Source organism: Kogia breviceps, chromosome 16 (genome assembly GCF_026419965.1).
Source record: "Kogia breviceps isolate mKogBre1 chromosome 16, mKogBre1 haplotype 1, whole genome shotgun sequence".
Taxonomy (NCBI): Eukaryota; Metazoa; Chordata; class Mammalia; order Artiodactyla; family Physeteridae; genus Kogia; species Kogia breviceps.
This window is the reverse complement of record NC_081325.1, coordinates 45,098,094-45,111,111: the sequence shown is the minus strand read 5'-3', so window position 1 is coordinate 45,111,111 and position 13,018 is coordinate 45,098,094. Positions and strand designations below refer to the sequence as shown.

The 13,018-nt window shown below is 31.8% G+C and overlaps 1 protein-coding gene across 1 annotated transcript in view; it reads left to right on the top strand.

Moving 5' to 3' along the window:
• Positions 1–13,018, top strand: part of KLHL1 (kelch like family member 1) — a 368,376-nt gene that overhangs the window by 131,865 nt on the left and 223,493 nt on the right. The window contains exon 2 of the mRNA XM_059041531.2: positions 3,181–3,363. Within this exon, the coding sequence (XP_058897514.1) occupies positions 3,181–3,363 (183 nt within the window). The remainder of the gene's footprint in view (positions 1–3,180; positions 3,364–13,018) is intronic.

Here is a 13,018-nt window from a genome sequence, read left to right as displayed (position 1 = left end):
AAATTTTCTATTAGTTTTAAATATTTAAAGGAAAACTTGTAAAGTCTGATGAAAATAACCATACTGTGTAGACAAATATTTTAGATACCAGAGAACATCCATAATTTTAATGGATTTAGATTCTTAAAATTGCCTGTAGATTCTTTTGGATTTTTGATGTACACAAACACATCCTCTGGAAATAATATCATATATATTTTTTCTTATCTAACTCTAATGGGCATTATTTAGTTTTTCTTTGCTTACATTACACTGTCAAGGCCCTCCAGAAAAATGTTGAGTAGAAGTAGTACTAATAGATTATTTTTTCACTCTCAAGGAGAAAATGGTTCAACAATATTTGATGTTTGCTGTATGAATGAATTAAGTGGTTTCCAGAAGTAAGATTTTTATTTAATTAAGTCCAACTTAGTTTTGATGCATTACCAACTATATATATGATACATTTATTTTTTGTATTCATTTTTTCTTTTACATACACTTCTGTATTTTGTTACTAATATTTTGCCTATGATTTTTTTTTTTTTTTTTTCGGTACGCAGGCCTTGCACTGCTGTGGCCTCTCCCGTTGCGGAGCACAGGCTCCGGACACGCAGGCCCAGCGGCCTTGGCTCACGGGCCCAGCTGCTCCGTGGCATGCAGGATCTTCCCCGACCGGGGCACGAACCCGTGTCCCCTGCATCAGCAGGGGGATTCTCAACCACTGCGCCACCAGGGAAGCCCCTGCCTATGATTTTTATAAATATATTTAGGAGAGACAATGGCCATTAATTTTCCTTCCTTATAACATCCTTTTCAGGTTTTGTATCAATGTTATATTTGCCTCATTAAAAGAACTGGGGGAATGATCACTTTTTCTGTTCTTTGGTGGAAATCTTTTAATTTTATTTTTAGTTTTTCATTGACTTTACTGCGGTGTGTAGTTTTCTTTGTTTTGTCATGCAGTGTATAGTGAATCTTGAATCTGTGTCTTGATGTCTTTAACACATTTTCAAAAACTCTTGGCCATTATTTCTTCAGATGGCCTTTGCCCCATCATGTCTCTCCCCTGCTTTTTAGATTATAATTGCATGAATCTTATAATTTCTTACCATGTTCCATTTGTTTTCCAAACTATTGGTTTTTATCTTTTTATCTCAATATTTTAGTTTAAATGTTTTCTACTTATTTTTCAAATCACTATGTTCTTCATTTGCATTCAATCTACCAGTTCAGTGCATTTACCAAAATCGTTAATTCAATTATTATATTTCCTTATTTATTTCCATTTTATCATTATAGAGCCTAATATTCTGTGAAATCCTCCAGCTTGTCATATATATTAAAACATATTAATGACAATTATTTTTACATCTACTAGATAACCAACTGTGGATCCACCCATTTAAAGATATCTGTAGCACCTGGGAGCATGTTTCTAATATCTGTTTTTCTCTCTATGTCTTCTTTCTTTATAGGCCTGCTATTTTTTTCTTTAATGTCAAGTGTATATATATATATATATATATATATATATATATATATATATATATATATGAATGAATGAAAGAAATAATAGAGTCTGGATGAGGTTAACTCTTTCTAAAGAGGGTTTATTTTGACTGCTGGCATTTACATTAGATCACTTTAATGCAATTAGAGATCTCATTGATTTAAAGCTAGGTTTCACCCTTTGTGTTATCTTGTCTGTTTCCACTTTCCCTGATCTCTAGGATATAGTTCTTCAGGGAGTTCAGTTGAAAGCCCACTTTTATACCAGAGTCCCCTGTCTTTGCTGGTCCTTAAATTCAAATTTTTATCTTTCAAACTCTGTTTAACTTCTCAAACTCATGTAAACTATTTTCTGCTTGTCTAGCACATTTAGAAATAAGCAAATACCACTAGGGGAAGGTGGCACAAAATAACGGCCTTACTTGAACTTTCCTTCTTTATGTCCCCTCATTTGCCCTCAAGTTCTGGCTATATCTGAGGCCCATAATTCCAATATCTATTCCTCGCCCAAGCCCCATGGTACCACCAGAAGTTCTGCTTAGTTGCCACATTATTAGCTTCTGAGCTTCTCAGACTATGTGGCTTACAGTTGGTAGAAAACTTGAGGAGGAAAGAAAAAGCTGTGTAGAATTTTGAGCTGACTTCCATGAGTTTAGCTTATTTCTGGGATCTTGTTCTTTCAGGTCCTGGCTTCCTTCATAGCTATAAGTATATTCCAATAGTTATTTTGATATTATATGTAATTTTTTCTGGTGTTCTTGGTGAGGGATTTAGTCAGCAATATGTTATTGCATTGTAATTGGAAGCAAAATTCTCCATGTTACTTCCTATCTTGAAATAAGTCATTTACTTCATTATTATTATGTACTTAATAAATTTTCATTTTTAAGTTGTTTTAAGGATTTATTATCAGAGCACTTGATTTGGTCTGCTGAGCCTATCATGCATCTAAGTGTATTGAGAGCCTTCTCCTTGATATGAAATACAGTATCTTGAAGTCTTCATTGTGAAACAGTCTATGATATTAATATATGTAGTAGCCAAACTTAAGTATCATGGACTTTGTGAAATCCTAAAGTTTTTTACATATATATATACGTATATATATATATATATATATATGATTAAGTATATATTAATACTGAGCTAATACATTCTCTATGTTTTTGTTTAATCAGTTGGATATAGAATATGAAACAACTTACTTTCAAATTTTTATCAATCTTTTTTATAAACCATGTTTTATAATTCCTCATGATGAAAATTGCCTACTTCTGTAAGGCAACATTTACTACAACCTTACAAGAACAGTAATTTAGAATAGTATAATTAGGTGGTCTACCTCAATGTCAAATTGATTAAATTAACATTTTATTAGTAATAAATTTTAGAATAGGCCATGTTTATAATTTACCATTTCTGTGATGTTTTTCAAATTTACTAATTTACTGTCAATAAATACAAATAACCTATCTTTTAAATCTCTTTAGGATGAGAAAAAAATTACAATTCATTTATTGCTTCTTAGAACAAATCATTTAACACTGAATGGAGTTTTCTGATATATTAATAATGATGAACATAAGGAGAGATGCATTGATTTTTCCTATAAAATTCTAAAATTCTGTATGTAGTTCTGGATAATTGGTGGCACTTTCTAAACTTCTTCTTTTTGTGTATGGTTTTCAGGCTGTCAGCAACTACCCATTCTCTGACACCTCAAAGTGATTTGGACTCCAGTAGCTCTGAAGAATTCTATCAGGCTGTGCACCATGCTGAGCAAACCTTCAGAAAAATGGAAAATTACTTGAAACAACAGCAACTCTGTGACGTTATCCTGATTGTTGGGAACCGAAAGATACCTGCACATAGGTATAGTAATCTGTCTTTATTGGAAATATACATTCATATGTTTAGTATGATTGTCTGTTATGTAGATTGCAAAATATTATGCAACTAGAAAATCAAGAATCCACATTTCTAAGAAAGCTTGGGTATTTTTCTTTTACTCTTGTTTACTTCCTTTTGTGGAGAGTTATAATGGCATTTTAAGTCATCTTTTGAAGAAGTAAAGCAAATATAAATAATTCAAAAATAAAACTTCTAATAAGCGTTGAAAAATACTTCATTTTATTGATTCATAATCATACTAATTGGAAATCAATTTTAACTTAGGAGGATGTACCTAAACTCTGAAATGAGATATGCTTTTCTGTCAAAATTGAAAGGAAGGTAGGTTATCTTGGGTATACATTATTTATTTCAAATAGAAAATTCAACCTATTTCATAGTGACATCTTTATTTTACATTGATTAAAAATTCTTTAATTTGTGACATACTAACATTATTCATAAGGCCCGATATATTTAAAGGCTAACACACTTACAAACATCCCTTATGTATTTATGATTGATAATTCTAAGTTGCATGAACTAGACATCTGATTATTTTGTATCATATTGATATATCAGTTTACTTCCAAAAATTCATTAAACTTGATGTTGATTTTTTACTCAGCTTTTCTATTTATTTCTTGAAATTTTAGGTAAGACATTTTTAATTTAATTTTGTGATACTTATTATTTTAAATAGTTGAACACATGGGCAAATTACCTTAGGCTACCTTGATGTATGCCATTTAATTAAATGTATAACAAATGTTTTCAATGTACCCATTTCCCCTATATTTTTTAAATTAAATTGTATTATCTAGATAATATATATGCACTTAAATGTGGATTCTAGAAAATAAGGATTCCAGAAAAATAAGGTTATATTTTTGTTACAATAGCAATGTTAAAATGTGGACATTGACTTTGAAGCAATACACTAGAAATGCATAGGAAAGAACATTTGACATTAATTAACTCATCTAAGTCATATGGAGTTCAATCTGTCAGCTAACTATGGCAAAAATTTTAATAATATAGTATTTGCACTTATTTTTTAAGCACTTCTGTGAAACTGCATTATCATTAGCAAGAGAGCAATTACATTGCAATGGAGACTTTCAATATTGTAATATATATGGCAAATATGCAAATTATTCTGAGATATCATGTAAATAGCATCTAGATAAAATTTCTGTTGTAAGAGATTTTTTTTTTTTTTTTGCGGTATGCGGGCCTCTCACCATTGTGGCCTCTCCCATTGCGGAGCACAGGCTCCGGATGTGCAGGCTCAGCGGCAATGGCTCATGGGCCCAGCTGCTCCATGGCATGTGGGATCTTCCCAGATCGGTGCATGAACCCGTGTCCCCTGCAATGGCAGGTGGACTCTCAACCACTGCGCCACCAGAGAAACCCTGTAAGAGATATTTTAATTTGAGAATTTAGCTAAGTTTATTTCATTTAAATTGCACATTAGTTAAATAAGTATATTTTATTTAACTAATATATATATAATTATATATTTGTTTAAGAAGATAGAGGGACTCAACTTGAAAGTATGTTAACACATCAAATGCTCATTAATTGTTTTTTAAAGAGAAAAGCTTTATATAATTTGTATAATCCTATTTTATAGGCTTTTATTGGTAATAACAGTATTTCTCATTGGAATCCCCCCATATTAATTATATTCTACATTGTTTATTACTCTATCTAGATTGTTAATATTATTTTGTAAATAATGTATTTAATTATGCATTTATTTTATAATAACCCGTATGACTAAGACATAAATTTGATTCTTGGTTTAGATTACTCTGAAATACTTGATCAATGTATTATTTATATATATATTATTCTAAACATTTAAATATTTTGTATATTTCACAGATATTAAATTAAATATCATCAATTAAATATTAATCATGTTTTTCTTAATATAAGAAAAATTGTACTCTCTTTATTAAATTCATTTAAATAAGGATTAATATTTTCTTACCTCATGGTGTAAAACTTAAGTACTTTCTTTTTAACAGGTAAATTACATACTTATGTTTCTAAGTTAAACATATTTTAACAAATATGTGAGAAAATATTTATGGGACACCTGAAAAAAGCAAGCACGGTTTTCAATAATTGGAAGTACATTGCACCTCTTTATTTATACTTTTGCAAAATGAAATAACTGTAATTAATGCAAAATTAGATCTTTCCTTTAAACAAATAATCATCTTAGTAACAGTAACAAATGAATGGATTTTTAAGTCATGGTGTTACATTTTGATTAACACAGTTGAGTATTGTCCTTGGGCAAAATATATATGATGTTGCAATCATTAGCAGTGAAAAATATGGTACTGTTAAAATAAGTTCAAACAATGAAAAAGGAAATAATTTGCATTAAGATCTCCTGCTCTTCCAGTAAATACATTGCAAGCTAATGTCATTAACAGTCATTCATAAAGATCATGTATATTTACTTTCATATTAATTATCTTGTCATTTGAAACTCTCAAATCAATCCCTATTTAATTTAACAGATTATGACCATTAAAAGACTCTCCGTAAAGCCTTTAGTTTATGTGATGGCTATATTGTATATATATTTTTAACCTGATGTAGGTCACAACTATCAATTTATTTATGAAATGCCATGTCTATATAGGTACCTTCAGTTATTATTAGGCATATTTTTAAGTAGGTTAATTCTGAAAGGCTAACAATACTTAAGATGACACATACTACATTTTCATCATGAAAAATAATCAAACTTTTGATTTTAACTGTGTTTCAGGTTCTCAGAGAAATTCAAAAATAAATATAGACTTCTCATAAATGGCCCAGAATAATTGATTAGCAATAAGTGAACCAAAACATTTGAATGTAAAACCGTGAATACTAAATACAGGAATTTTGATAGGTAGGCTGCCTGTAATAAAGGATGTCAGATGCTGAAAATTAGACTGGTAAGATCAATATTAATAATTTGGACAGTCAAATCTTCAATAGTAAAAAATTAAGGAGTTTTCGGGGCTTCCCTGGTGGCTCAGTGGTTGAGAGTCCACCTGCCGATGCAGGGCACACTGGTTTGTGCCCCGATCTGGGAGGATCCCACATGCTGTGGAGCGGCTGGGCCTGTGAGCCATGGCCACTGGGCCTGCGCGTCCGGAGCCTGTGCTCCACAGTGGGAGAGACCAAGGCAGTGAGAGGTCCACGTACTGCAAAGAAAAAAACAATAAAATAAAATTAAGGAGTTGTCATGGCTTACTCTCTCATAATGCACAGATATATAAAGAAACATGGTTAAGCTTTTGAAAGTTTTTTCTCCCTTTAGCCATTATTAAGAGTAAGTGCAGTGGATAGAAATAAATGAGAAAATCTCAAAGAACTAACATCCTCCGAGTTGGAAATAATGTTACTTATAATTTTATGTGCATAGAAACAGTGTGAAAGCATATACAACAAGCAGTCAATAAAGTTTTTTTTCCTGGGGAGCAGGGTTGCTGGGTGTTGGAATTATTTTTAATGTATAAACATATAAAGTCTTCAAACTTCTTAGTATGAACATTTCATGATCAAATAAATACTTAATGAAAATTAAAATGATATGTGATGGGGTCAAAACAGATTTGCTCTTTAGACCAAAATACTGGGCATTTCAGGAGGCATCATATTTCATTTTCATTTTTATGCATGTTTGATAATGAATTTAATTATTTCAAGAATACATTTATTATTTTAATGTTCTTTACTGAGCACTAGAATCAAGGAAATAAGTGAGGCTAAAAGTGGGAATTGATGTTTTTAGAAACATATTTAATAGAGTAAAAATAAATTACTTTAGAATAACTTAGATGTTAATACTCAGGAGTAGGCAAGTAGTAGTGTTCCTCTCTACTGGTGGAAAGTTATAGATATTCTTTGATGGGAGAGGAATAATTCATTTTTCCATTATATTAAATCCAACATCCCAAGTCTCTTAATCAGCTTCATAGTTTATAACAGTTCTGTACAAGCTTCAGGAAAAAAAAAATATGCCCCAGTGCCTGTTGGTTTCAGTAACTACAGGCAACTCCCACAGCCCCAGGCATCACCCATGGCACCAGGCTCCAGAAGGGCTCCTATGGACACAGGATGCCAATCTGCCCCTCACCCCAGATCACAAGGGGGTTCCTTTAACCTCGGCTTCTGGCTGGGCCCAACCAAGCCAACTACTAGAGACAGGCTTTGATCCATTCTAGTGTCAGGCCAGGCCCCATATCCCCACTTTCTCATTTCACCCCAGATCCAGGCCTGCCCCTGTGAACCCAAAGTCTTGGTTGGTTCTCATGGATCCAGACTCTCTGCTCTCTCAGCACCAGACTTGCCTTGTCAGAACAAACCCTCAGACTGACCCCCAAGTTCCCAGTTTACAGGCTGACTCTGGTGGTCCCTGCTCCAGGCTTACCCTAGTGCCAAGCCAGCCACAAGAATAATCTAATACTGTAACATGATGGAGTGTTAATCACTTCAGTATAGAGGTTAGAGGACAAAGGTGTGAAAATTAACAATAACTACAGTAATTTGTTAATGGATACACAGTATAGCAATAGGTAAATTGTGACATCAAAACAAAATATTGGGAGGGGTGAGAGTAAAAGGTCAAAGTTTTTGTATGCAATTGAAATTGTTATCAGCATAAAATAGACTTATTTTTTTAGGATGTTTTATGTAAGTCTCATGGTAACCACAAAAGAAAAAAAGTGGGGAATCAAAACATCACACTATAGAAAATTATCTGTTCCCAAAGAAAGATAGCAAAACAGGAAGAAAGGAATAATGGACCTGAAACACAGCCAGAAAACAATAAGATGATATCACAAGTCCTTACCTATTGATAATTACTCTAAATGTAATTGGAATACATTCTTCAATCAAAAGACATAGCATTGGCTGAACAGCTTAAAAAATAAGACCTAACTATATTCTGCCTACAAGAGACTCACTTCGGCTTTAAGGACACAAATCACCTCAAAGTGGAGGGATGGAAAAAGTTATTCCAAGCAAATGGAAACAAAAAGAGAGCAGGGGTAACTATAGGTATTTCAGAAAAAGTATACTTTAAGTCAAAAATGGTAACAAGAGACAAACATGGTCATTATATAATATAAAACAATCAATAGGATATAACAATCATAAAAATATTGCTGTAATCATTTCACTATATATATGTATAAAATTCACATGTTATGTGTTAATAATATCTCAATAAAACTGGGCTGGGGAGGAGAAAAGAGAATCTGAAATATTTTGTTTTGCTTTTTTCCCCATCAATTCAACATCATTTTAATATCCTCTTTATACCCACTATGAATATTCAGCAGTCATGAAGAATCTTTCCTTGCAATAATTAAAATAAATGTTTATCAAACATATTGTAACATTGATCTATGCTCTATTGGTGATGCAAGAGGATTATAAAATGTGATAATTTTCCTCATGAAGCTTCCAATTATCTTGAGGAGGAAAAAGGAACCCATAGGACAATTATGGAAATTATTATACTTGTAAGTAACTATAACTGAAATTTATAGTTTTGATTCCAAGTGCAAGAGATAATCAAACAAGGAAACAAATAACATATGACAGAGTATTATGAAAATATTTTTAGAGAAATTGTGTTTTAGTTCAAACTAGTGAAAAAGAACAAGTATACTATTTTAGATAATAAGAATTGTATGGGAAAGAGAGAAATAAAGAATTTTTGGTTGTGAAAATTACAAGGTACCAGCTTAGTGAAAGTGGAGCAATTTGTATTGAAAATACTAGGAAATTAAGCCATAAAAGTAGGACAAAAGTGGTTATAATAGATAGTGGTTGAAATCCAGTAGAGAAGTTTGTATTTGAAATGATGTGTATAATTAAAAGTTCATGTACATTCTTGAAGAGAGGAGTAACATAATCAATTCAATAGTAATAATAAAAATAATAATAATAGTAATAATACTAGTTAACACTCACTGTTTTGACTATATGCCAAGCCCTGTTTGAAATGTTTTGTGTATACTGATCCATTTTGTCCTGAAAAGGAAGAAAATTGTTTTCCCCACTTTTTTCTTATAGAATACAATATGGAGAAATTAAGGCATTCACCCAAATTATGCATTTAATAAGTGGTGGAAATAAATTCAAACCCAGGAAGTCTGGCTATAGAAGTAATGCATTAACTACTATGATAGACTGCTTGTCATAATTTACAAAGACAGCTCTGAAAAATGGTACAGCTTTAAAATGTACAAAATATGGGCACAGCAAAAACTAGTTAATGATCTAAAAGCTGTTATAGTTAACCCAGGCATGAAATGAGAACTATATAAACATAGAAAAAGATGAACTGATAAATATTTTGAACAGTGACATAAGTCAGGATCCCTGGGCATAGAGCTGGAGACCAGAGTTCAGGTATGCAGGATTTATTTAAAGACTGTTTTCAGAAGAAGAGCAGGATAGGGCAGAGGAAGGAGCAAATCAAGGATGTGGTCTCAGCAGAAGCCTTGTTTTATCTTAACTCCTGAGATGCTCTGGAGCAAGACTTGCTTCAGAGTTAGTCATACCCTGAGGAAAAGGGACAGTATTTTTACCTTGGTTTTTTAGTCATCGTCATTGGGCCCACCCACAGGTTGAGAGTAGGGGGAGGTTGTGGAATGAGATAAGAGGATCAGGAAGCACATGAAGTGAGGAAGCTTTTGTTGGAGCAAGTGCTATTCTACCCAAGGGGCAACAGGGAGCAGTCAGGTGCCAAGATCACTGGTGCTGTGGGGATTGGTGTGCCTTATAAAAGGGGTCTAGGCACCAGAACCACAAAGTCCAATAGAAAAGGAAAGATGGATTTTTTGTCATATTTGATATAGGCAACAAAGCAGAAGATATGTGATGACTTCATAATATCTCCTGTGAAAATTCAATATATTGGTGATGCATCAACTAGAATTGGGAAGTAAGAATAAAAGAGACCTCACAGGGAAGACTTTGAGTTTAGTTGAGGGGATACTGGTATGCTCCTGAGCTATCTGGTCAGTAGTTTCTATAAGCATTTGAGATAAGATGTTAGATTAAAACCACCATAAAATTATAATTAAGACCATGCTCAAAGATGATTCTGATAGTGAGTGTTAAGGCAAAAATTTAGAAGCTGAGAAAAAAACCTAGAGGCAATGAAAGGGTCAATAAGTAAGATTAGGAGAAGTAAAAGAATCTGAGGAGAGCCTGGGTATAAGAAAGTCTTCACTGCCTTAGCTAAAATGGGATTTAAAGAAGCTGTGAGAAGTCCACAGTGTCAAACTCCACAATAAACTAGAGTAAGACTCAGAAAAGTTTAATAACTTTGAAAGGAAATAAATTTGTAGTGACCTTAATAAGAGATTTTTCCAGAGTGGTTGCACACATTCACTTATTTATGTAGTTTTCACTCCTGCTTCTCTTGCATTAATAGAAGTTATATATAGGTACCTAAAAAGATATTACTTTCTGTTATGCATTGCATCCCTCTTTTAACATCTAATTCAAATGTTGTGTCACTAAATCTAAAGGCAATATAAACTCTTCTGTACCTCTCTTATTGAGTTAGCAGTATTTTGTATTTTATAGCTGATGGAGAAGATTTCATGTAATTATTTAAGATTGAATTCTATAGGTCTCATAATGCTTTCCTCTATATGGATGTAGCCTGGTTCTGAATAAAGCCCTTATATGATTAAAAATAAACTGGTTAACTTTATGTCAATATATTATTTCTTATGCTCTAGAAAAGATACATATATATATATCTGGTTTATGATAGTTTACTTTCATATCATACAATGTTATAGTCAGTTCTTTTGATAAAACTGATTATTTAACACTGATTTATCTAGTCATTATGTAATAAATATTTAAAGATACCTGTATCAATTATTTTGTCAAACTTGGAAAATATAAAGAGTTAACATGTTTAGGTATTAACTGTCCATTTAAATGTGTAGCAAACAGGTAATTTTAAATATTTCTAACATGTTACCACCCTAGGCATTAATAGTTAAAATCATGAATCCCATTCTTAAATTCATGAAGTATATATTGAGGGGTTCTTTTTTCAGTTAAAAAAGGATTGTCTCTCTTTGTTGAAGTTAACATTAGCATGCCCTCTACTTATGTAGAAATAAAATATATAGCAGATAAAACTGCAAAATAAAATATAAAAATATTGACTTGAAAATTATGAAAACCATGCCTTGTATTGACCTTTCCTCCTCTTCTTTGCCTTACATTGTTCTTAGAAAAAGTGCATCCAAAGTTTACTATTGTTTAGCTTACAGATGTAAGCATCACATTATTTCTTTTGATGTGTCTTTGTTATTTGATCATTTCCTTAAATTCTGGAACAGAAGATGGTCTAGGCTCATCTTATACTTTCTCAGTTCCAGATCTATACTCTGTTCTTTTTCCAAGGAACTTTTAATGTACATACACATGTACATACATATGCATACGCCCAAAAACCACAAGTATTTCTAGTTTTAAAAATATTATGAATCATAAACTTATACTGATACTTCTAATTTAAATCCACTTTAAATAGAAAGAAGTTTCAGGATTAATTCAAACTGTTTAAAACACACCTCTTCACTACAGTTCAGTTTTTTTTTAATAATTCTCTATGTATTTAGAATAAGAAAATATTGTCAAGTACGTCACTCATTCATTTTAAAACATATTTCCACCTAGAATTTTAAAGTATATAAAAATCTTCACTGTCATGAAAACAACAATAAATCATCAGAAAATTGAAATACTTACACATTTTTAAAGGTATCAAATAGCTGTGGCATAAAAAATAAAAATAATTAAAAACTAGAGTAATGCTCCCTTCTTAGCTTCTACTTTTTCAGGGGGCAGGGGTGAGCATAATGTCCATTTCACAACTGAAATTTACAATACATGGGAGATAAGCAGGAGAGTGTAATCCATGGTCAAAAGAAAAATCAGTCAATGAAAATCAACCTGGAAACAAGGCCATTAAAGCAACTATGAAAAATAATTTAAAATATCTATAGAAAAAGATGAATATAATAAATAAAGCAAGGGAAAATTAAGAGAGATTTGGAAAAATTCAACTCACTAGAAATCATCTGCAATAAAACACAGAGTAAAATAAAAATTGAGTATAAAGTGAACTCACTTTACAACCTGTAAGGCACTCTCAATTATTGAAACAAGAAAGAGTTAGAGAGCAAATTGGATGAAAAAATGAGGAATTATTTGCAGATAATTTTCTAATTTGATGAAAAAAAATCCATCCATCTCTCCAGGAAGCTCAGAAAATGGTAAGAAGAGTAAATACTAAGTAACCACATTTATGTATCTTAAGGTGTAATAGTCTAACTGCTAAAATCCTAAAATAAAGAGAAAAAAATAAAATAGATATAAAGGACATAGTAAATCAGGGAAACAATTATAAGAATGAAAACTGATTTCTATTAGAAACAATGGAGTCTTGACCATAATAGAATATTAGTTTTCTAGTCCCAAAAGAAAAAAAAAAAATATCTCAATCTAAAATTCTCTATCAAGTGAAACTAACTTTTTATTATCAATGTAGCTAAATAAAGACATTTTCAGG